This window comes from Cetorhinus maximus, chromosome 11 (assembly GCF_964194155.1).
Source record: "Cetorhinus maximus chromosome 11, sCetMax3.hap1.1, whole genome shotgun sequence".
NCBI classification, from domain to species: Eukaryota; Metazoa; Chordata; class Chondrichthyes; order Lamniformes; family Cetorhinidae; genus Cetorhinus; species Cetorhinus maximus.
Window position 1 is genome coordinate 73,858,046 of NC_135889.1, and position 26,952 is coordinate 73,884,997.

The 26,952-nt window shown below is 40.4% G+C and overlaps 1 protein-coding gene across 9 annotated transcripts in view; it reads right to left on the minus strand.

The window, feature by feature from the left end:
- Positions 1-26,952, minus strand: part of LOC144686683 (activin receptor type-1-like) — a 134,086-nt gene that overhangs the window by 11,698 nt on the left and 95,436 nt on the right. For 7 of the 9 annotated variants that reach the window (XM_078552211.1, XM_078552212.1, XM_078552213.1 and 4 more), the window contains 5 exons: positions 23,376-23,593; positions 22,516-22,615; positions 18,642-18,788; positions 11,073-11,348; positions 5,772-5,969 (listed from right to left, as the gene is read on the minus strand). In XM_078552211.1, the coding sequence (XP_078408337.1) occupies positions 5,772-5,969; positions 11,073-11,348; positions 18,642-18,788; positions 22,516-22,615; positions 23,376-23,593 (939 nt within the window). The remainder of the gene's footprint in view (positions 1-5,771; positions 5,970-11,072; positions 11,349-18,641; positions 18,789-22,515; positions 22,616-23,375; positions 23,594-26,952) is intronic. The other 2 variants (XM_078552218.1, XM_078552217.1) reach the window with 1 other exon arrangement.

The window sequence follows — 26,952 nt, forward strand, 5'->3', positions numbered from 1 at the left end:
TCCCCCCCACCTTCTCTCCCCCCACCTTAAACCAGCTTATATTTCACCCCTCTCCTAACTTTACTCAGTTCTGCTGAAGGGTCATGAGGACTCGAAACGTCAACTCTTTCCTTCTCCGCCAATGCTGCCAGACCTGCTGAGTTTTTCCAGGTAACCCTGTATTTTTAGTAGGTTTTGGCTTACTAACTGCTTTGATCTATTAACCATGTCTGTTGGACAGAACTCCTATATTTTAAGAAGATATTCCTTTCTTTGAGATTACGCTAGGGATTATTACTTAACATCTGTTCTTAATTTCCTTACTATCTGTGGGAATAGGTTAACATGTTTTACATGAACTGTCTACATGAGTTATATATTTAGCCCTGGTATAAGCTCTTCCTTCTAAGGAAGTAATAGGATACAACTTTATTTGTACAACTGCTCTGTATCTACAAGGATGTGTCATTTGTTCACAATGGATTACCTCTGGGGTCTAACGAAATAAGAGACAGACATTTGTCTTCAGCCTGCATGATTCTAGTTACAGAGGTGGGGTGACATCAGATGACCCTCACCTAAACCAATGAAAAGAGGTAACTGTGACTTCCTAATAAGGGACAAGGAACAATCAGAATTAGGGATAAAAGTTGGAAACTCAGTCTTCATTGGCACAGTTTTACCGTTGCTCCTGTGGTATAATTCTTCTGAGACACAGTTCTCAACATTACTTCAGAAACAGAAAAGAAAGTCTTCACCTGTGTTGGCAGCATTCAAAGAATCCTAGGCCTTGAGGAATAAGAAATGGCCATGCTGTCTTCACTGCTTTTGTTAAATATATCTAACATCTTGCTTAATAAATTCTACTTGATTCATAAATACTGTTGTTCATAGTTTGATAGATCAGGCACAACTGAAGACTGCATTGTTATAAATTAAGAATTTAGAATGTGGATATTTTAGGTAGAAGGGTTTTAGACCTCAAAACCCCAAAAATTAACACAACAAATTTTACATATTAATCAGTAGCCCCAGGTATTATTAGAATTTCAAATAACATTTTCACTTACGATGAGGTTTAAATAAGAATCCCCAAGTCTATCAACCACAGCCTCTATGTATGTTAGATATTTCATATAATTTATGACTGATGGTGATGGGTGCCTGTTCTAATCTTTTCTTTTGCTGGTCTTGGGAAAATCAATCCAATTTGCACCTTTTCAATATGCGATTATTGTTACATCAGAGAATCTTGGAGACACTCCTTCAAAATGGAAAGAACCTTCTGCATCAATGGATTCAAAACCTTTGATATTTATGATTTCTGTCCATTGGTTTGTAAATTGTAAGCATCTTCCTATACATTTAGTTCAAAGGGGCCAACTAAGGACAACCAGGCAGAAGGATGCAAAACATGGTATCATAGTATTGAGATGATCACATCCAGTCTGCCAAAAGGTGGAGGACACCAATATAATATATTTTCTTAAAGGTAAAAGCAGCATATGATGCAAATGAATATGATAAATAAAAATGATAGAAAGAATGAATTTAATTGGTGTCACAGAGTGCTACAAACAGATGGAGAAAGGTGAAATAGGATGATGGGATATCCAAAAATTTGACTGCAGATATAATCTGTTGATTGTCACAAATTACAATATGTACAATTTTTAGGACAACTGAAATTTAAGGGTGGAAAAAATATATTTCAGTTCTTTGTTCATTAAACAACTGGTTCAATTCAGGCTGCTGGGAATATGAAGAAATATCACAATTGCAGTATTCATTTATTATTTTTGGGAAAGGAAGAGACCAACAACAAAAAAGGATGGCTGCTAACATCATTGCATCACTTCCCTACAATGTATTCTCTCTGAATTGCAGTTTTCTTATGATTTATGGTACTGTAGGTCCTGATTTAACATTGTGATATAGCATTTGTAAGTTAAAATTCCAAGCAATACAGCTGGTTTGTATAATAGTCCAGTTTTTGCTGTCAAAATAAGGATGAGATGAATAGTGTCCCATTATTTAAGTATAAATGGTACAGCAATTTCAGGCAAGATGTGCAGTTAAATGCCAGTACCCAAATGCTGCTGTCAATTGCACCTTTCGCTTCACAAGGTCAGCATTTCACTGTCTGTCTCGCCATTGACATGCATTGAATGGCAAAAAAATGCTGTATTTACATGGTAGATACAAACTAAACCCACCACAGAAATTTAAATCTCGTTATTATAAGCACATGTACCTTTTAACAATATGATAACTTAATTACTGCCAATCAACTTCTTTGGCGCTGAAAATAACTATTGCAGCATGGAATCTCATTTCTACAGGTATTAATTATTGATTTTTTTTAATGAAATGTAAAATTAAAACTTTTTGCTATTTCACTCAATCCAATTTTTCTTTCCTCTCTATTTCCCTTTCTATGCCTGATTTAACACTGAATTCATGCACCCTAATTTATACTTACTTCTCTGTCCTTCCATTGAAATATTGAGGAATAAATAATCTGTTTGGCTAAGGAGACGCACTGTCGATTGCCCTGTATACTTAGGTTCCGGTTGCCCCATTTTCATCACCGCACCATTATCTTATCGCACTTTTAGTAATTTGCCATCCAAAAAATAAAAATCCAAATATGCAAAGGCAAGGCTAAGAAATGACAGATGCCATTTGCTGCATAGCTACAGAAAAGTCTGTGCTATTGTCTTCATGTTTAGCATGCATTGCAGAATAGAATCAGTACAGATGGAAGGTCAATCAGTGCAATGCACCTACATCAGCTCTCTGAAAAGTCTTTCCATTTAGAACCAAGCACTGGCTGTTGTGCCATACACTTGCATTCTGCTTTAGCCCTTCTCTTTTAAAGAATATTGTGGATTCTCCGCCCACTGAAAGGGCATTTCATGCCCTAACAGCTCTCTGCATTAATACAAATTCTGTGTCATTTTGGTGATTATTTTAAATATACATCATTTAGTTACTGAATCACAGCACAGTGGAAATAGCTTTCTCCTACTTACTTTATCAAAATTCTTCAGATCTCCTTTTAACCTTGTTTGCTTTAAAGAATTATCCTAGTTTCTCGACTCTTGATCACTAGAACTTCATAAATGAATGCAATATGCATAATTTCCAGTTTTAATGGAAACCGTCCAATCAAATTTGAGTGTTGGTGATAGATAAACTACTGACTTTTTTTATATAAAGCCTAGTCATGCTAAAAAAAACTGGAATCAAACTCGCTACCCTCCAGCACAGCATTCAAAATGGCTTCCTGAAACAAAAATGTGAGTATACTCTCATAACAAGTATGACATGATTCATTTTGGAAGGAAGAACACAGAGACAATATAAAATAAAGGCTATAATTCTAAATGGCGTGAAGAAGCAGAGGGGCCTGGGTGTGTAAGTGCATAAATCATTGAAGGTGGCAGGACAAGTTGTGAGCATGGTTAATAAAGCATATGGTATCCTAGGCTTTATTAAAATAACACAAGAAGGAAGTCATGTTGAACTTATATAAAACAGTGGTTCAGCCTCAACAGGGTTACTGAAACCAATTTTGGATGCAACACTTTAGGAAAGGTGTGAAGGCTATAGATAGTGCAGAAAATATTGACAAGAATGAATTTCCTCATCTCTGAAACCAGTTATGAAGATAGATTGGAGAAGTTAGGACATTTTCCTTGGAGAAGATAAGGTTAACAGAAGGTTTGATGAAGGTGTTCAAAATCATGAGGGGTCTGGACAGAGGAAATAGGGCAAAAACTGTTCTCTCTAGTGGAAGGGTTAAGAACAAGAGAACACAGATTTAAGGTAATTAGCAAAGAAGCAATGCAGACATGGGGAGAAATTTTCACACAGTGAGTAGTCAAGATCTGAAATGCACTGCCTGATAGTGTGGTGGAGGTAGTTTCAATCAAGGCATTCAAGTGGGAATTGGATTATTATTGAAAATGGAAGAATGTGCGGGGCCGTGGGGAGATAAGGGAAAGGCACCAGGTGTACCGCTCATTCGGAGAGCCGGGACAGACACAATGGGCCAGATGATCTCCTTCTGGGCTGTAACAATTCTGTGATCCTGTGAAGAGCAGAATGTACATTGAGAATTCAAAGTTAAAATTGAACTTGCAGCTTCAATTATGCCACATGCCTCAGCCCACTCACTGGGCAGAATTTAGCTCTCAATGGGCGGGCGAGTAGCCGAACTCCTCTGCCGAAACGGAGGAGTTTGACTGGGCGGGCCAATTAAGGCCCGCCCAGTGGGCTGCCCGACGGGAAGCGCTATGCGCTTCCTGTGCGGGGAGGGAAGGGATTCCCCACCTGTCAAAGTGCGCTGTTTCATGCATGCAAATGACCCAAGAGCAGGCAGGTTGGTGAAACAGCAACGGAGGAAGGTAGACGACAGGAAGGGCACCCATCCTGGCCAATTTGACGTGTCCCAGCCCACTCCCTGGTGAGGGGCATATCATTTCAGCTACATGCTAAAAAATGAGCCTCAAAAGCAGTAATAATTTATTTTTCCCTACATTTTAACATTTAATAGCTATTTGAAGGATTATCTTAGTGTGTGAATATTTCATTTATTATTTATCCACGGATGCAGCTTATATTGGCCAGTATATTCCACATTTCTGCACTCGCCAGCCTGTCACTTTCTACCATTCATTTTAAATGGACAGGAAATGGGTTGACAAGCACAGAAACAGACTCCCCAGTTTGGTTTCTGCAGTAGATCAAAACTCAAATTATCACAATTATTTAGCATTGTAAGTAAGTGCACAAGTGCAAATATCATGTTATTAAATTAAATCACTTGGGGAGAATTTCTTTTGCATAAGACGTTTTGTTTTACGTTAAGTAAACACCAAATCACACCTAGGTCTCTTCCCCTGTACTCCTCTGGCACTTTTTCCATCAAGCTCCTCACCTTGTGCCACCCTTCACCATTCTATTAAAATACGCATTCTTTACATTTCCACAAAAGGCATCCTGAGTCTCTCCCAGAGATATCTTCCTGTAACTTCTGGACTGAGAAACTTATTCTTGATCATTTCCATCTCAACTCACCTTGCCCTCTCCATTGACTTCACTGCTCTCTTCTTCTACATAAACCTACTTCAAATGTAGTACGAAGAGAGAAAACGTGTTGCACGAGGACATTGAAGCAATTCATGGAAATACTTCCTAAAAGCATGGAGCACAGCAGGTAAAGGACAAGTAGGAAACATCTAAAGATCCCAATGGGTCTTGTCCCTACCGGTGGACAACCAACAAGACAAGTCACAGGGTTGGTCTCACAATTGTTATTACAATGTCTGCCATCATGTACTGTTCGTGGGCAGGTTGTAGAGAGAATTACATTCATTACAACATGCTTTAATGTTGTGCAATGTGCTTTGAGATATTAATTCATCACTTCACATTTCTCCCAACAACACAAGGCAGCTCAGAATTATTCCCTGAAACAAATTAAAATAAATCATTGTTTTTCCACTTGAACCATGAAAAAGAACGTATGACAAATTCAAAGATCTACAATTACACTTCATTGAAATCCACATTAAAAATGAATGTATTTGTACAAATGCATGTTAAACAATGGCAAAAATCAATATATATCTCAATGCCATAAAAACTAAGTAGTAGGACTAAACCAAACTATACTCTTTGTACACTTACAAAAGGAAGATAATAATGGATATTATACAACTTTAAAAACAGTTTTGTTACATTAATACCATTAGATAAACCCAAAACACCTTCCAAGCACTCACCATTGCTAATTGTTCTCCTTGCTACTTCCCACAAGACTAGACCAAAGGCCCAGATGTCAACTCTCCTATAGGAGTCAAACAGATTCACTTGGATCGTTTCATCCAATACTTCAGGTGCCATATATCGCTTGGTCCCTACCCTGGGGTTATTGCCAACATCTAAGTGATTAGTGCACTGGGAGTGCATCACGGCAAGACCTAGAAACAAATGCAAAGGCAGCAAATTAAAAAAATTCCACAGTCTACCATCAAGGATCAGGATAATGAGTCAAGTAACTTTAAGTTTCACTTAATACAAAAATTTTAGCATCTCCACTTTTCCTTATACTCTGCAGAGCAGCTAACTAAGCATTTGAACAAGACTATAATAACAGTTTCAGGTATGGATATTTATCTCTTGTGGCATTCATGTGTAATCTGGAGATTGCAGCGTGGCTGTAACTTTGTAATACTGCCAGTCATAGCCAAGGAGCAAGAGACTACATGGAATAGAGAGTGGAGAACATCAAGAGGAGGAGGCAATGAAGCAAACCAAAGGGAAATCTAAAAGTAGGAGCCACTAATTCAATCAGGTCACTCTCTATTGTCACCCCCTCTTTAAAAAGAGGAAAAGATAAGCCAGTAAATTAAATTAACAGTCTGAAAGACTTCAGGGAAAATGCCATCAGAACTGTCAAACGTACCACACAGTGGTTCTCTGTCATAGTTAGAGTTACCAAGCAGTGCAGAATTAGAACACATCTCAGTGTATCAGAGGTTTATGGCTGACCTTTGGGCTCACTATCTGCCTCTCAAAATTGGCACTTTGTCAGCAAAGTCTCCCTCCCGAGAGCCACCCTCCCTCCCTGCGAACCCTTGACTGCGATCCCCGTCCCACCGTCATGCACCCTTTGGCGATCCTAGGTTTCAAGTGAGGGCATTATCGGCAGCAGCCACCAGCTTCTCAGTGATGCTGCGGAACAATGAAGAGCTGACAGTCTCTGATTGGCCAGCAGCTCTAGACAGGCAGGACCTCGGCTCTCATAGTCCTTGATTCTGGATATGGCCCACCGCTGCTTGGCTAAGTGCCTGATTGGAACTTAAGGCAGTGGGCCTTCTCAAAAAGAGGTGACACGGGGCTCTCACCAGCCTTCCAGCCAGCGAGTGAGACCCCCATCATCTACATTAAATTCTGCCCAGGGTCTTTATTCATTAGAACATTGATTAAAGGGATATGAAAGAAGTACTAAAGTTTATGAAAGAAGTACAGACAAAATAATAACTAATTGTTTCCAATAGTCGAGGGCGGCAATATGAAGGACTGTAGATACAACATTAACCAGAAAGTATTTATAACATAACAACAGAAAGCTCTGTATAAAGAATGTTGTGAGGCTGTAGAATTCATTTCATGGTTAGTTGTTGAGGCAGAAATTAATTCACTTTTGAGTTTAGATTGGATTGGTGTCAGTCAAACAAAAGAACTGAAGGCAACAGAACTATATCCTTGCATGGAGGGTAAACACCAATATGAACTGGTTGCACTGAAAAGCCCTTTCTATGTTTAACTTCAATGTATTTCATGTACAAACTGGGAGCATTTCAAACTAGATAATGGCACATAAGTGGCGAAGTAGGACACAGCAGGAATGCAGAACACTGTAAGGGCCTAAGGAGTGCCAAAAGACGGTGTAAGGAGCAAAAAAGCCAACAGATTGAGTGCAGCACAGTAGGTGGGAAATGCTTGGGGTACTGAGGTACAGAATTTTGAAATCATGGGACCTGAAGAGAGTTAGGTATCAGCCTTAGCTCAGTGATAACATCCCCATCTCTGGAATAGAAGGTCATAGGTACATGTCTCATTGCAGAGACACAAGCAGACATCCAGGTTGTAGGGCTCTGTTGGAGCAGTTACTTGGATGAGATGTGAAACAGATACCCATCTGCCACCTCAGGTGGGTGCAAGAGATTCCACGACACTATTTCAAAGAGCAGCAGAGTTTTCTAGTCTCCTGGTCAATGTTTATTCCTCAACCAACATCTGAAACAATAATCTGGTCATCTATTTCACTGCTATTTGTGGAAGTTTGCTGTGTGCAAACTGGTTGCTGCATTCCCTACATTCAACAAGGACTATACTTAAAAAGGTATTTATCTGGTTATCAAGCACTTTGGGATGTGAAGTTATGAAGGGTGCAGTATAAATACGTTTTTTTTTAGGGACTTCACCTGTCAGTGCCAGGAATGAAGTGAAAAATAATAATAGATGGTCCGACCATTAATGTGAGAAAAGGTGCATTAAAAAAACCTCCATTCAACAATTTTAAGCATTAAACAAACACACGAATCACTGGTAACAGAAAAGCAGGATAACTATTTCATATAATTACTCATGCTACAGGACACAAAAATGACCTGCTCCAAGCCCAGTGTGGACACCCCTCAAAGATCTGCAAGGAGGTTAAAATACATCCTCAGTGTAATACACTCACATTTCTCTTAATGAGGAATTATCAACCCTCTTCCCAATGCTTTCTCTCCCAATTTCCAAGGTAATATCAGCATCTAGAGTTTTGAATCATGGGTGCAATATCCCAAGTCTCCTTTCAACCCCTCATGATTAGACTTTTAAAAAAAGTACAATACAAAGTGAGAAATGGGAACAGGAGTAGGCCATTTACCCCCTCGATCCTGCTCCGCCATTCAATAAGATCATGGTTGATCCAATTGTGGGCTTAACCCCACTTTTCTACCTGCCTCCCATATCCCTTGATTCCCTTGTAGATTAAACATCTGAATGTATTCAAGGCTGAGTTAGACAATGACCCAGTCTCCACTGCTCTCTGTGGTACAGAATCCCGAAGAGCAACAACCCTCAGGGAAGAAATTCCTCCTCATCTCCATCTTAAATGGGAGATCCCTTATTTTGAAACTGTGCCCCCTAGTTCCAGGTTTCCCCCACATGGGAAAACATCCTCTCAGCATCTACCCTGTCGAGCCCCCTCAGAATCTTGTATGTTTCAGTCAGATCACCTATCGTTCTTCCAAACTCCAATGAGTATAGGCCCAACCTGCTTAATCTGTCATAATTAAGACAACCCCTTCATCCCAGGAATCAACCTAGTGAACCTTCACTGGACTGCCTCCACTGCAAGTATATCCCTCCTTAAGAAAACCAAAACTGTACACATTACTAGATGCAGTCTGACCAGTCTCCCAATGCCCTTTACAGCTGTAGCGAGCTTCCCCACATTTATACTCCAACCCCCTTGTGATAAAGGCTAACATTCTATTTGCCTTCTAATTACTTGCTGTACCAGCATGCCAACTTTGTGATTTATGTATGAGATCACCCAGATCCCTTTGTTCCATTGAATTCTGCAGTCTCTCTCTATTTAAATATTATTATGCTTTTCTATTCTTCCCACCAAAGTGGGCAACCTCACATTTTCACACATTGTACTCTGTTTGCCAAATTTTTGCCTACTCATTGAACCTACTGAAATCTCTTTGCAGACCATTTGGCATCCTCCTCACAACTTGCTTTCCTACCTATCTTTGTATGGTCAACAAATTTAGTGATAATATGCTCAGTTCCTTCATCCAAGTCATTATCAAGATTGTAAATAGTTGAGGACCCAGCATTGATCCCTGTGGCACTCCACTAGTTACAGTTTGTCAAACTTAAAATGGCCCATTTATCCTGACGTTTCCCGTTAGTTAGCCAATTGTCTAACCATGCTAATATATTACCCTCATTAACTCTTATCTTTGTGCAATAACCTATTACATGGCACCTTATCAAATGCCTTTTGGAAATCCAAATGCACTACATCTACTTGTTCCCTTTTATCTACCCTGCTTGTGATACCCTCAAATGAACTCTAATAAATTTGTCAAACATAACTTCCCTTTCATAAAACCATATTGACTCTGCCTGATTGTATAATGATTTTCTACATGCCCTGCTACTACCTTCTTAAGAATGGATGCTAGCATTTTTCCAATAACAGATGCTAGGCTAACTGGCCTAGTTTCTTGCTTTCTGTCTCCTCCCTTTCTTGAACAGAGGAGTTACATTTGCAGTTTTCCAAACTGCTGGGACCTTTCCAGGATCTAGGGAATTTTGGAAGATTACAACCAATGCATCCACTGTCTCTGCAGCTATTTCTCTCAAGATCTTCGAATGCAGGCCATCAGGTCCAGGGGACTTTTCAGCCTTTGGTCCCAATAGTTTTCCTCGTACTCTTCTCTAGTGATATTGATTGTTTTAAGTTCCTCCCTCCCTTTTGTCCCTTGATTTTCTCTTATTACTGGAATGATTTTTCCAGCTACTACCATGAAGACCAATGCAAAATATTTGTTCAAAGACTGCAATTTGCTTGTTTCCGATTATTAATTCTCCAATCTTCTAAGGGACCAATGCTTACTTTAGCTACTCTTCCTTTTAATATACTTGTAGAAGTTTTTACTGTCTGTTTTTATATTTCTTGCTAGCTTACAGCTTACTCTTTTTTTAAATTCAACCTTTGCTGGTTTCTAAAAAATTTTTCTGGCCTTCCACTAATTTTCACGGCACTGTATACCTTTTCTTTCACTTTGATACAACTCTTAACTTCCTTAGGCATGGGTGTTGCATCCTTGTCATGAGGTCTCTTTCTTAATGGAATATATCTTTGTTGAGAGTTATGCAATATCTCCTAAAATGTCTGTAACTGCTTCCCTACCATCTTACCTTTAAATCTATTTTACCAGTCCACATTAGCCAACTCTGTCTTGGTTTTATTTAAGTTTAAGTCATAGTTTCAGACCCAAGTTTCTCGCCTTCAGACTGAATGTGAAATTTGATCACGTTTTAATCACTCTTGCCTAGAGGGTTCTTTACGATGAGATCATTATTTAATCCCATCTCATTACATATTACCAGGTCTGAAATAGCCAATAGTACTAACCTTTTGATGTTCTACACAAAAAGAACATATAATGTTGCCCAATTATTTTTGCAGAACAAACTAAAGGAAGAATACTTCCTATACTCCAGAAGTGCTTCCTTGGCTCTTAAGTGCTTGGTGATGTCCGGAGGTTGTGAAAGACGCTATATAAAAGCTAGTTCTTTCGTTAGTGAAGATGCAAACTTGTTGATTCTTATTCTAAAGTGACACATATTTTGATTAAAAAACAAACTTTCCAAGCATATTAATCTTAATCCATAGCATATTTAAAACTGGTTAGCAATATGAATCACTGTCATCATAAATCTCACTGAAAACATATCTTCAATGTCAACAGCCTTGATTGTATATCATACGTAGAAGTGCTTACCTAAATCCGCTATGCAGCACTGCCCATTTTCCTTAACAAGGATGTTTTTGCTTTTAAGGTCTCGATGTGCAATTGCAACCTTCCCCTGTGTTCCAATGATTTCTGTATGCAAGTGTGTTAGACCACTGGCAATGGACAATGATATTCGTAAGCAACCAACAGCATCCAGAGTTGTGTGCTGCAGGTAGTCATAGAGGGATCCTGCCTCATGGTAATGTGTAATCAGCCACAGCTGTGTGCTAGAATTTCTGGACGTCATGTCAGAGGCAATGAAACCTATGCAGGAAAAAGAAACATACAATTTCTGACCTTCATAAATATTGAGCAATGTTCCACAATAAGTTCAAGTGGCATTTTATATACATTTTACATGTTAAATAAATGCCACTTGTGCCAATAGTTACTTTCGGAAATGATATTCTTTAACATAGCGTATAAATAGTAAAACAATTTCCATGTCAGATCCAAAGACAGAGAAGGAAGAGGGCTGAGGTCCTAAAGTCAAAGTTTAAGGAGGTAGGGAATAAGAAGGAATCAGAAAGGGAATAATATGCAATGTCTCAAATGTAGTAATCTAATAGCTAGCGTAGAAATAGGAGGATATGGGAGGTTAATATGTTTGGCTGGAGGCATGGTGTGAAGAAGGCCTCAGGCTCCTGGGATATTGGGGCCAATTCTGTGGCAGAAGGGGCCTGTTCAAGGTGGAGAGGTTGCAACTGAACTGAGTTGGGACCAATATCCGTGTGAGCAAGTTGACTAGTGCTGCGTTGGGGGGAGGTGGGGGGAAAGAGAGACTAAGATTAGTGCTAAATGTGGAAACAAGATGCAAAGAGCATGGGGAGAGACAGGTAGAGGTAATACAGAATTAGGTCGGATCATAGAAAATACAAAAAGATGGCAAAGTCTGGTTTGGATTGCATGTATGTTAATGCGAAGTGTGGTTAATAACATTGATGAGTTGCACTGCAAATAGTCAGGTTGGAATATGATGTAGTGGCAATAACTGAGACCTGTCTCAAACAGGGAGGATTAGATACTTAATAGTCCAAGGTACAAGATATTCAGCAAAGGCACGAGGTGTGGGGTGGGGGGAGGGGCAGAAAGAGAAAGGGGTAGCAGTTTTGATTAAGGAAAATATTAGTGCTGGAGAGAACGTCCTTGAGAGTTGACAACAGGAATCTATTTGATTGGAGTTATAATTAAGGAGTTATTATGCTGCTCAGTATATTTTATATACCATCAAATACTGAAAAGGAGATAGGGGAGCAGATTTGCAAATAAATTACTGAGAGGTGCAAGAGCTATGGTGTGTTCACTCAGGAAGTCCGAGTTGCTGTGGCAACATGCACTTTTATATGCATGTTGCTGGCAGGAGCTATGGATAGTGATGGTTGAGGCTCCAACTTTCTTTCCATCACATGGCTGACCAGGAATCTCTCCTGCTCTGACCAACTGCCATTGGCGCGTGTTGGAAAGATTTGCAGGTTGATACTCAACCTGTCTGACAATCTTATAAACCCACCTTCCTTGCCCAACATGTCCTGGGCTGGAACTCAGATCTCGAACCTGGAGATACTGGTTCACAGGCAGGGATACTACGCACTGCACCACTAAACCTCCATGCAAGAACTACAGGGTAGTGATATGGATAGATAGATAGCATTATAGATAGATAGCAGATAGTAAACTTTATCTACTGCAGTATTTAAAATAGGGCATTGATTAAGCCAAGAGTAGGGAAAGGGAAGAATTTCTGAACTGTGATCCAGATAATTTTTTGGTCAGTATTTTACCTGCCCAACGAGGAAGGAGGCATCATTGACCTAGTTCTGGGGAGCAAAGTAGGTCAAATGGAAAATGTCACAGTTAGGATGCACCTCAAAAACATTGATCATAGTATCACAAGGCTTAGATTAGTTGTGGAGAAGGACGAGGGCAAATCTGGGGGGAGGGGGTGTTAATTTCAGCAAATTGAAGGAGGGTCTGATTCTGATCCAGATGAATTGGAGTCAAGGACTGACAGACAGAAATGTAATGGAACAATGGGCAGCCTTTAAAAGAGAAAATGTTTCAGATACAGTCTAGGTACATTCCCACAAGAGGGAAAGTAAGGGCAACCAGAACCAGAGCTCCTTGGATGATGAAGTAGTTAGAGATGAAGCAGAAATAAATGAGAGTATGACAGATGTCAGCTTAATAATGCAAACTAGAATTAGGCTGAATATGAAAAGTAGAGAGAGAAGTGGAAAAGGAGCTAAGAGAGGCAAAGAGATTGTATAAGACTAAATTGGCAGATGGTATAAGACTAAATTGGCAGATGGTATAAAAGGAAATCCAAAGGTCATTTATAGGCATGTTAACAGTAAAGTGGTTGCCAGAGGAGAAATGGGGTCGATTTGGGACCAAAACGGAGACATACTTGTGAGGACAGAAGGCATAGTTAAGGTACTGAATGAGTACTTTGCATTAGTGTTTACCAAGGAAAAGGACTTTGCCAAAACTATGGTAAACAGGCAGTTGCCAGGATACTGGATGAGATATAAAGAGAGAGGAGGTATTAGAAAGGTTAACTGCAGAGTAGATAAGTCACCCATCCAGATGCGTTACATCCTCAGTTGCTGAGGCAAGTAAAGATAGGTGGGCCACATTCTTTCAATCCTCCTTAGATACAGGGATCGTGCTAAAGGACTGGAGGATTGTCTTGTTTTAAATAATGGGAGAAGGAGGATAAGCGAGGCAATACAAGTCAGTCAGTTTAATACTGGTGATGCACTTGCTTTCAGAAACAATATTCCAGGAGGAAATTAAGTCACTTGCAAAAATATAGACTGATAAAGGGAAACTGTGTTGCCTAACTTGAGTTAATAGAAAGTGAGGATAAGGGCAGAGGATGTTGTCAATGTTGACTTTCAAAAGATGTTTGACAAAGTAATACACATTAGGTCTGTTAGCAAAGTTGAAACCCTTGGGAAAAAAGCAGCAGTAGCAGCTTCGATGCAAAGTTGGATAAGGGATTAAATAAAGAAGTTGTGGTGAATAGCTAGATTTCGAAGTGGAGCAGTGTTTCCCAGGATTCAGTACTAGGACCACTGCTGCTTTTAATGCACATTGATGACTTGGAATTGAGAGACCAGGGCATAATTTTGAAATTTGCAAATTACATTTTATTTTCATTCTTTCATGGGATGTGGGCATCATGACAAGGCTAGCATTTGTTGCCCATCGCTAGTTGCCCTTATGAAGGTGGTGGTGAGCCATGAAACCTGAAAGTGTAATTAAAAATAAGGAAGATAGTAATGGACTTCAAGAGGACATAGATAGGCTAGTGGAACAAGCAGATACATGGCAGATGAAATTCAAGGCAATGAGTGTGAGGCGCTACATTTTAATGGGAAGCAGAGGAGAGACAATACAAGCTAAATGGTATAATTTTAAAGGGAGCACTATAACAGAGCTGGGGGTGTTTATGCACAAATCTTTGAAGGTGCCAAGACAAGTTAACAAAGCTGTTAATAAACCATATGCAATCCTGGGCTTTATAAATAGAGGTATAGAATACAAAAGCCAGAAAGTATACTAAACCTATGTGAAACACACAAGTTTGACCCCATCACTGGTATTGTGTCTTATTGGTAACCACATTTTATGAAGGAATTGAAGGCTTTTGAGAGGATACACAAATAGTTTATTATAAATCATACCAGAGATGAGGGATTACAGATACCATAGAGACTGTGTTTGTTCATCTTGGAGCAGAGAAGAGATTTGATAGTGATGTTTAACGTCAGGAAGGGTTTAGGTGAAATAAATAAAGATAAACTATTTACAATGACTAATGGATTGATAATCAATGGGGAACAGACTTAAGGTGATTGGCAAAAGAATCAAAGGTGAGACTTCTTAAAAAATAAAACAAGTGGTCAGGATTTGGACTGCACTCACTGCCTGATAGAGTAGTGGCTACAGATTCAATAGTAGTTCTCAAAAAAAAAGGGGCTGGATAATATTTGGAGAAGAGAAAATTGCAGTGATATAGGAAGCAGGGGAGTCAGATTAACTGGATCGCTCTTTTGAAAAAACCATTGCAGACCTGATAGCCTGAAAATCCTCCTTTTTATGCAATGTTCTTCCATGACTCTATGGCTGTGTTTTTCCCCCCTCTGGGGGTGGGATAGCAGGCGGGGGGGGTGGGGGGGGGGGGGGGTACAATTGGCTGTCATGCCAGTGGCACCAATCCTGCCCATCTCCATCCCAATTTTAGCAGTGACAGGGAGCATAGGGAGGCCTGCTTGCCCATGGCCAACTAAGACCCTTAAGTAGCCAATTAATGGCCACTAAATGGCCTCCTCCCACTACCTCTGTGATTTGACCTGCAGCGGGGGGAAAGCTGACACCAAGAGGACTCGCTGCAGTCCCAGCAGTGGCCACTGCTCCAGGTGGCACTGCTGAGACCAGAGAGCTGCCAGCCATTTGTTTGGTCAACAGCTCTTGCAGGTAGAATTTCCTCTCAATGGAGGGGGGAGTGGATGAAGTAGCAGGGGCGGGGCGGGGGGCCCTGGCAGGGAGGGCAGAAGTCCTGCTTCAAGTCAATTAACAGCCCATCATCCACATGTGGGCTCACCCCCAACTTTTACTCCTGTAGGGACCCCACCCTCACAATCATAAAGGCTGAATTTTACCCTAAGTATTTATCTGCACCGTTTTGGAACAGAATTTTAATCAGACCTTTTATTCTAACGTGCAAACCTCTCCATATTTGCCCATGCCTTTCCAATCTACCAAAGTCAAATCCTTTTACATCTCAGTTGATGCCCCTTTCACCCCTTTGACAGTTCGGGTATGAAATCATTGGAAAGGATGAATTTTTCTCCAGTTTCTTTCCTTCCCTGCTCCCATCCCCAGCCTCCCTCCAACATGAAAAAAGTCACTTGGCGCCCGTTCAGCCTCTCCAAATCAGAAGTCAAATCAAAATTCAACCGTTTTATGACATTATGTGCTGCTGCTCCAACAATCTCCATTTATTCAGTGCCTTTAACATAGAAAAATATCCCAAAGCACTTCACGAAAGCATAACTAAAAATCGCACCAAAGGAGGAAATAAAAGGTGATCAAAGCCTTGGTCAAAAAGGTGAGTTTTCCCATAGGGTCTTCAAGGAGGAACGAGAGGCGGAAAAGCTGAAAGACCGAGGAAAGAAATTCCAATGCGTAGGGTTGAGACAGCTGCCAACAGTGGTGGGTCAAAGGGGGAATGCACAAGGAGCCAAAATCAGAGGAACAGAGAGTGCTTGGCAGAATTGTACAGCTGAAGGAAGCTACAAAAAGAGGGACAAGACCATGGCAGAAGTTAAACATGAGGCTAAGAATTTTGAATTTGGAGGCCTGGATTCAATGTAGGTCCTGCTAGTTTGGTGAACAGAACTTAGTAAAGAATAGGATACAGACAAGCATGTTTAGGCTGAGCTGACGCTTACAGCTCATGAAGGACAGGGGACTTCCCAGGAGTGAACTTGGGAGGGGATGGTTCACAATGGAAGTAGATCCTGAACTCGGCATGTGTTACTGCACATAGAAACATAGAAACATGGAAGCAAGAGGTGGTCATTCGGCCCTTCGCACCTGCTCTGCCATTCAATACAACCATGGCTGATCCTCTATCTCAATGCCGTACTCCCACTTTCTCTCCATTCCCCTAATGCCTTTAGAGTCTAGAAATATATTTCTTTCTTAAATATACCCAGTGACTTAGCCTCCACAAACTTCTGTGGTAGAGAATTCCATAGGTTCACCACCCTCTGAGTGAAAAAATTTCTCATCTCAGTTCTAAATGGTCTACCCCATATCCTGAGAATGTGACCCCTTGTTCTAGATCCCCCCAGCCAGAGGAATCATCATCCCTGCATCCAGTTTGTCAATCCGTGTCAGAATTTTATACATTTCAATGAGATCACTTCTCATTCTTCTAAACTCCAGTGAATATAGGCCTAGTCGGCCCAATCTCTCCTCATACAACAATCCTGCCATTCCAGGAATCAGTCTGGTGAACATTTGCTGCATTCCCTCCATGGCAAGTATATCCTTTCTTAGGTAAGGAAACCAAAACTGCACACAATACTCCAAGTGTGGTCTCACCAAGGCCCTGTTACAGCTGCAGTAAGACATCCATGCTCCTGTACTCAAGTCCTCTCGCAACGAAGGCCAACATACCATTTGCCTTCTTAACTGCTTGCTGCACCTGCAAGCTTGCTTTCAGTTAAAAACAAAATACTGCAAAGCTGGAAATCTGAAACAAAAACAGAAAATGCTGGAAAAACTCAGCAGGTCTAGCAACATCTGTGGAGAGAGGAACAGAGTTAACGTTTCGAGTCTGTATGACCCTTCTTCAGAAGGCTCTGAAGAAGCGTCTTACAGATTTGAAACAATAACTCTTGTTTCTTTCTCCACAGATGCTGCTAGACCTGCTGAGTTTTTCCAGCATTTTCTGTTTTTGCTTGCTTTCAGGATGATTAAATGGGACATATTCAGGTTGGCAGGCTGTAGCAGGGTACCACAAGGATCAGTGTTTAGGCCTCAGCTATTTACAATCTACATCAATGACTTAAATGAGGAGACCGAGTGTAATGTATCCATACAAAGTTAGGTGGTTATGAAAGCTGTGAGGAGGACACAAAGAGGTTGAAAAGAGATATCGAACAGTTAAGTGATTGGACAAGATTATGGCAGATGGAGTAGAATGTATGATGGAGGAAAAGTGTGAAATTATCTATTTTGGTGTTAAGAAGAATGGAAAAGCAGACACCCAGGTCCCTTTGTACATCAACATTTCCCAATCTATCATCATTTAAATAAAGTTCTGCTATTCTGATTTTCCTACTGAAGTGGATAACTTCACACTTATCCATGTTATGCTGCATCTGCCATGTATTTGCCCATTCACTCAACTTGTCTAAATCACCTTGAAGCTGCTAACCGTCCTCCTCACCACACACATTCCCACCTAGTTTTATGTCGTCAGCAAACTTGGAAATATTACATCTGGTGCTCTCATCCAAATCATTGATATATATTGTGAATAGCTGGGACCCAAGTACTGATCCCTGCTGTACCCCATTAGTTACCGCCTGCCATTCCGAAAAAGACCCATTTATTCCTACTCTCTGTTTCCTGTCTGCTAACCAATTCCCAATCCATGCCAATGTATTACCCCCAATTCCATGTGCTTTAATTTTGCACACTAACCCCTTTTGGGGGACTTTATCAAAAGCTTTCTGAAAATCCAAATACATCACATCCACTGGTTCTCCCTTATCTATTCTGCTAGTTACATACATTCACTCACTGGGGTCACTGGATAACCAACAGGAATAAAAAGCTGACTTCTATCCCCTCCCACCCTATCCCCTACACTGAGGCCAATAGTAGTGTCCAAAATATTGACCCAGCAAAGATTGCACAAGCATCAAATCAGGCAGAGAGGAGAGTTACGCATGATTAGTTTGATTCAAGGGAAATTTGAAAAACTTATTAATGCAGTTTTAGTTTTAGACATGCAAGATGGAATAACTCACTCACCTAAAATATTCTCATTTCTTAAAAGCACACTGTTGTAGATCTCAGTCTCTCTGAACCAGGATTTTTCATCTCGAGAAGAAAATATCTTTACTGCCACATTTTCCCCTTGCCACTGACCCCGCCAAACTTCTCCAAAACGTCCCTTCCCTGTGGAACAGAACACAAGAGAAAAACCACATTATATTTCACCGGCTCAGTGAAAGAGACTTCACGCATGTCTATACATTTCAACAGCACCACCTGACTTATCATACTGAGATACTGATGATCAGCTGCTTTACAGGATGTAAAATGAGAAGCAAAGACATGGAGATGCAAGTGCTCAGTGACATTAAAGTTCACCCTCCTGGCTCTACCTCTTCTTTGCTCTAAAGCTTTGGTTGCCCTCGGAGATCCAGTAAGCCTGGTGCCCTCTCCCCCAAAACATCAGCTATGGAAAGTTGTGGATATAAAGCAATTGTTAGTAATGCTCTTATCACAGAATAAATGGGTGAAAAGGAAAACAAACTGAAGTGCAAAAGCAAAACAGTTTAATAAAGACAATGAAAAATGAAATACCAAGCCAAAAACTGTAGGGGGATAAGGGGAAGGAAAGAAAAATACAAAAGAGACAAAATGAAAAAAGATGCAAAGGAACAAAAAAGGGTTAATTGTACAACAAAGTTAATTTTCAGAGGTAGTCCTCCTGTTTTTTTTTATTAAAAAGTGATCCAAAATACACAGCTTGTTCAATACTGGAATCACCACTTCAAAAAAGCAAAGGTGTTTTTAAACATCTCTTCAAACATTCTAATATTCACTTGTACCCTGCAGCCATCAGCATAAATCTGTCAGATGTTTTAACATAAAGACCAGCAATCAGGAAAATCTAATTTTTTCCCTAGGTCTTCCTAGCATCAATGAACCTCAACAGAAGATCGCTCCTGCCGTGGTATTGGAGAAGCCTGGAATGTACACAACCACACTGTCCTTGAGGGAATCAATGACATCTGCAACCACTCTCTGCAGCCCATTTGTGCTGGACATAGGCTCAGGTTAATGGTCTGTAATGAGAACAGACGGAACAGTTCAGGTTAAGTCATGAAAGCCTGAGCTATGGTGCTTGAGGGCATCCATGGCTGCCACACCAGAGGCATCAATCCCCATTAGAAACTCCTTCAGATCCCCCGTTACAAGAGAATTCTGGACTGCCACATTCACCAGGCTGTCCTACCCATGATGCTCCACATCATGCACTGTGTTGTTGAAGTGAGTCACAGGCTATCCAAAGGTACCCGCCATCTCCAACACACACGAAACAGAATCATGCCAGGCTGCATCTTGGTCAGACAGCACTGATCAAAAATGGAAGCTGAACCCCTCTCCAGCTGTAGCAGCTCTTGCAGATTTATCAGGTGAGATAACTTTACTATAAATTGTTGGCCCTGCTCAATTTCACAAGAAGTCCCTCAAATCTCAGGATTTTCATAATGACTATCTGGGGGTAAGATTCAAGTGAACATTTCTGTCTTCTGCTGCGCACCTTTGCCTGAGCAACAGCCAGCAGCACACCGGTGTTGGAAGGGCGAGGCTGATGGCCTCTCAGTCGCAGCACATCAGCTCAGCTCGAGTATTCCCTCTCTCTAGACCTCTTGCCACTTTAAAAAAAATCTTGGTCAAATTTCCTGCCCCGTCCCTTGCTTCCCACTCATTTTGCAATCGACACCTGTTAAACATCTTAGGACAGTTCATCTACCTTACGTAGAAATTAAAGCTGTTTTTGTCTAATCCAGTTTTGACCAGAATGAAATGTTTTACACAGCCTACCAGTTTATTAGGAACTGAATACAATCAAAACCAGAGTTCACATTTCTTTCCATCATGATTAAAGTCACCCACGAATAGGACTTAGACCAGTTGAAACAAGGTTTAAAACCTGCACCACCACAACATCAATATTCAGTCACTCAGAGCCACATGTGCAAAGCCACACACGTCAGGAAGGTCCAGTGCTCATTTGCTGTTCTATGCTAAGCCAATCTCAGCTAGGCCTACATCAGGGACCCAGAACCTGGCCTTAGTGCCCTCCCTGCGATGAAGAACAGGATTCTTAAAAATTAATTATGGTGTTGCCCCTCAGCTCAAAATTATAGGGAAGATCTTCACACTGGTGCTGCAAGCATGCACCAGGGAGGAGTGCCTGAGCCACATCAAACCTTCAAGACATTTGCTAATAAAGGTTGCATTCATTTTACAGCACAGAAAAAGGCCAATTTATCCAAATCGTCTATACCAGCCTTTATATTCCATGCGAGCCTCCCCCCTTGCCTTATTTCATTTAACCCCATCAGGATATGCTTTGATTCATTTCTTCATCGTGAATTATGACCATAATTTGAATGCACTTCTTCCTGAAAGGGTGGTAGAAGCAAGTGCAATAGTATCCTTCAAAACGGAATTAGTTAAATGGTCGAAGGGAAAAGAAAATTGTAGGGCTCCGGGGAAAGAGCAGGGGAATGGGACCAATTGGATAGATCTAGCAAAGACCCAGTACAGGCACAATGGACCGAGCGGCCTCCTTCTGTGCTGTATCATCCTACTGCGGTGAGACAGTGGATATTCCTTGAACACGGTTTTTTAAACAAGTGTTTTCAGTTGCATAAATATACCTTTTGTAAATAGCTCTATCAGTTAGAGATTAAATAAACCACCAATGGATGTTTATATTCCACATGTCGATAAATATAAAACAAAAAAATTTTAGATTACAAAAGACATGACTTTTATACCCAATCTCGATTTATGAATGGTGGATTGGCATGTCTGCTTTTCTTTAGCAGATGGGGCAGTTTTATGTTAGTGGTAGAATTTCTGACTACTGACTACAATAATCTTTGAAATTAAGTATCACTCTCTTGCAAAACCAAGTTCATCTGTAAAGCAAGCCTAGCCTTAAAATCTTACGTTAGCTTTATTAAAAAATTTTACAAAGTGATCCAGAGGAAAGAAAGAAAAAAACCCGCAGGGAACAAAAATGGACTGTTCAGTTTGACCACTAGATGGAGCAATTCACCACAATGACGTGCTAAAAGCATTAGGCCCAGCCCTCTCAAAACCTATGTCCTATCCTTGGATCATGAAAGCCACAATGAAAAAATGTGTGAGGGATGGGTTGGGGAGAAGTCGGTGGACTTCAGAGCAACCCACATGATTAACCATACAACTCTCCCACAGCAATAATAATGTGTGCCAGCAGTGAGATCACAAAAGAGCCATCAGGAATAAAAACTTCTCTCAAATCATTAAAATCTTTGGCCCTGATTTTAGCTGGATTGCTAGTTTTTTTTTGCAGGTGAGTTTTGATGCCTGTTCAAAACTCAGTCGTGGCAGGACATAATGCATTTTAACCTCTGGAATTCATTTAAATGCCATGAGCTGACTTCCCATTTATTCCCCACTGAGCAGGGAAGTCTGGCCATCCCATGGGACTTCCTACAATCAAAGGGGTGGGCCGGGGAAGTGTGGGGGTGAAAATGAGATCAAAGCAGGAAGGTCTTTGGTTGGTCCTCAATAAGATTGGTGGGTTACAGGTCCAGATTGCCATGTGGCTATAATAGAAACAAAAGTTTGTAAAGAATCTCTTTGGTGCAAAAACAAACTTTAGCACTAAATACTACTTTGGAGAATAATTATTTTAAAATTATAAGTCATAACACCTTTAGGGTGCATCATTTTCCACAAGGTGCAGGGGAGGGGCGGCTGAAAAAGTGAAAGAAAAGCAAAGTTACACCAGTTTTTTTCCACCCTCAGTCCTTTCTCAAAAAGAGCGTGATAAAGCAGCACAATTTGGAAACAGAATGAACACTTATTCGTTGTGGTCTTCATTAAGACTCACCTACACATTCCACAAGGGTAATTTGCCGAGCCACTGTTCTCTGTATGAGAAAAGGAAGGCCTGATCCACTGCCTGATGTGCAGGAGTGATCCAATAGATCCTGAAAAAAAAAGAAATGATCCTACAAAATGAACTGCAATTATTACAAATAATTAAAGGTAACTTTAAAAAAAATCTGAAGAATTATAAAGAGGAAAGCAAGATATTTTGTTTCGTGAAAGAAGGCATAGCTGCAAACGGCATCTTCCTCATGCAAACATGTCCTTTGAGCACAAAGCTATTGCTGTAGGCACCTTCTATATAGCTCTGATCAGCTATTGATGTGGGACCTTCTGGCTAGACAAGATCCTGCTGCATCAGGTCACATGTACAAGAAGCGCACATGGTGTAATATTTACAGCACCGTTTCTATTAGCAAGATGGATAAAACAATAGCTGAAACCTCTGCACATCAAAATTGCCCAACAAGCTTTCCAATACATATTCACGTCATAAAATAGGTCCGCGATTCAAAGCTTGACAGAAGGGGCTGGGTGGCACAGCTTACGTGTGTTTATAAAACGTTCCAGTACTGATGGAACTTTGTATTGTGACTGGAGTTTTTTTTTTAAAAGCAAATTGCATGCTTATCTTTTTTATTTGGGGGTGGGGTAGAGGAGAGATTAAAGAGTACCTGCATGAATTTCCAAGAACAGAGAAGGTTACTGTCTTTTTTTTTGTAATGTGGCTGAATATAGAAGATTTATTTGATATCAAAAATTAACGTGATGCAACAGTGCATTTGACCATAGACAGTGAAACAAAAGCTTCACAGTCAAAAAACAGATAATAAAGAACAAAAATAGATGAACAATCCTTACTGCTAATGTGCTATCTCCAACATTTGAGGCAATCAGTCCATCAATGGCACCATACTCAACCTCTCGAGCATTTAGTCTTTGCATTCGATTTTGGTGGAACTTCTGCAGTATCAGTACCGTCACCATGGACACAATGATCAGCACAATTACTGGAGCGATAACAACAATGGCCAGGGTTCTTACACTGTAACCCAGTGCTGTTCCTTGCTGTGACTTGCCTTTAGAATTAAAGAAAGGACATTATGAAAAACGTATCAAAATATTTACTTTTACTAAACTTCAAAACCTCGAACCTCCCCAGTGTTTCAAGACGTTTCATTAATATGTTGAAATATTTACATATGAAGATGATTAAATGTGGAGGTTAAAGAGGGTACAAAGACATCTCCCTTTAGAAAGCAGTAACAGCTTTCCTGTCTGCAAACTCTATTCAATGCAGTATAATTAAACAGACACTTCCCCAAATGATTCAGTGAATTAACCCAGTAAATTACTAACCCATAAAGACCAGGAGAGTCCCAGGTTCAAACTCAGGTCCATGTTGAGTTTGCCAATCTCAATTGAAACAGCTGTTGAAACACTAATTTGGCTTCATTGCCCCTTGGATTGACAGGGAGGGGAAGGGAAGAAAAAAAAACATCCAAAAATTCCCACTCCGATTTAAAATCAGCAACCTCCAATTAAGATTGTATGTATGGGCATCAGGCAAAAGTATAATCAAACTTAGATGTGATGCTCCCAGTGACTGAATTGTACCAACATTCAGTGAAAACCCACACAAATAATATCACTTGGGTGAAATAGCAGTCACATCAATGTCTCCAAAGCTAAGCCTTAAGAGAGAAGATAGAGAAAAATTAGTGAGAAAAAAATCCTGAACTTGCATGTAAATATTTGTTTTCTCTCCACAGATGCTGACTGACCTGCTAAGTCTTTCCAGCATTTTCTGTTTATATTTCAGATTTCCAGCATGCACAATATTTTGCCTATATAAGGATTTCTGACTAATGTCATCAAGACTCTGGTTTTAGTTCCCAAGATACTTAACTCAATAGCAACATTTGTAGCTTACATTTCCATTTATAAAGGGATTGCATGTTCCAGGTTTGAAGAGCTGCACGATTTTTGCTACAAGGTAAAATTATTAGATGTACTCAACCCAACATCATCGCCAAAAGTTATCAAGCAATCGATGGCAAGGAAACACAATGATCATAAACTTACATTAAACAAATGTTTGTAGCATTTGAGACAACCTGTTATTGTCAGAAGGTACAATACGAGCAGACAACACAGTGGAAGAGCAGTTCATTGGACAGGTTTATGTTTTACAATCCTACAGCATGACATATGGTGACGGGATGACCTATAGTGACTTACATTTCTAAAAAGGTGCTTCATTGGTTGTAATGTGCTTTGGGTGTCCTGAAAGGCACTGTGCAAATTCAATTAATAAATATGGACTTGAAATAGTTTCATGGTCACCATTACTGAGACTATCATCGAGTATTGTAAAAATCCATCTGGTTCACTAATGTCCTTCAGGAAAATAAATCTGCCACCTTTGCATGGTCTGGCCTACATGCGACTCCAGGCCCACAGCAATGTGGTTGACTCTTAACTGCCTTCTAAATGGCCAAACAAGCCAATCAGTTCAAGGGCGATTAGTGATGAGCAATGAATGCTGGCCTTGCCAGTGATATCCCCATCCCATGAAAGATTAAAGAGAAAATAAATAAGTCTTTATTTGAAGAACATAAAAAATAGGAGCGGTAGTAGGCCATTCAGCCCTTCAATCTACTCCTCCATTCAATATAATCACTGCTGATATTCAACTTCAACGTCACCTATACCATACTAATGCCATTTCCAAAAGTCTATCAATCTGCCTTGAACATATTCAACAACTGAGTATCCATAGCCCCTGTCATAGAGAATTCCAAAGATGCACAATAGTTTGAATGATGAAATTTCTCCTCATCTCAATCTTAGTAGGTTGACCCATTATTCTGATTCTAGTTCTAGATTCTTCAACAGGGGAAAACATTCTTCCAGCATCTACCCTGTCAAACCCTTGAAGAATTTTTATACATTTTAATGAGATCACCTCTCATTATTCTAAATTCCAGAGAATAGGCCCAGTCTACTCAATCTCTCCTCGTAGGACAAACCCCTCACCCTAGGAATCAGTCTCCCGAACCTTTGTTGCACTATCTCTAAAAGACTGGTATATCCTTCCTTAAGTAAAGAGGAGACCAAAGCTGCACATAGTACTCCAGATGGGGTCTCACCAAGGACCAATACAATTGCAGTAAGAGTTCTTAACTCTTCTACTCCAAACCATGTATAATAAAAGCTAACAATCCATTTTCTTTCCTATTTGCTTGCTGTACCATTGTGATTTATGTACAAGGACGTCCAGGACCCTCTGAATAGTAGCAATGCCCAGTGTATCAATTTTCAAAAATCTGCTTTACTATTTTTCCTTCTGAAGTTTATAAACTGACACTTCCCCTAATTATACGCCATCTGCCATGTTTTTGCCCACTTGCTCATCCCATCTACCTCCCTTTGCAGCCTCTTTCCGTCCCCCTCAAACTTGGCCATTTTATTTATGCCTATTCTGATGGCATCTATTGGAGCCAAGTACATCAAGGTCCTTTCTGTATTGCAGTGGGAAAGCATGTGGAGAGCTGTAATTATGTTGCATTGTACAGGACAGGGGTGCCAAAGCAGAAAAGTTGAAATCAAAATTGGAATTGACTTAAAATGGCAGAGAAAATGAAACAGCCAACAGTATAAATTCATCATGAACGAATCCGATGTTCAGAACAGATCAGGGGAGGGAAACAAATCCTCACAAAACAGCAAAATGTGAACGTACGGTCAAGTTGCTTGAATTAGAGAATTTCCTAAACCGAGTGACAAGGACAAGAGCACCAAGAGAAGCACTGCAGTTATCACCATCAAAATTCACCTACAAAGTATGCCAAAGTAATAAAGTTTACATATTCCAAAGATAACCCAACCCTGGTGTTTAAACCTAGGGGAAGTGAGGACTGTGTACCAAACGTGTACACAAAACAAGTGTTGCCACCTGCCCATTAGGAAAGTGTTGTCAGTTATAATTGCAATATTAAACTTATTACTGAAGTAACAAGTCTAATAATAGAAAAATATCACTGCAAAAATTATTTCCACATATGATTTTGATACCAAAAGGATGGATGATTGCGAGATCTAGGGCCAGATTTTCACTACCAATGTGGATAGCTTGAGTCAGGATATCCCGACTCAGCAGACCCACCTTGATTAAACGGGTCCCGTTATGCCCAATTTTCGGTCCGGGGAGGCAGGGGCAGGAGCAAGTTGGGCCCGCTGACCTGAGGCAGACTGTAGGCAGCCACAGTGGCAGGCGAATGTCAAGGCCAGTTGGTTAGAAGGCCTACCTTAGTTCACTGAAGCTTTGTCACGGTAATATTGAAAGCAGCAGGGCCCTCCAGCCCTCTCCTTTCCATAGCCCCTCCATGGCCATTCACCCAGTATGCACGATGTACAGAATTCATGAGCCAAATAA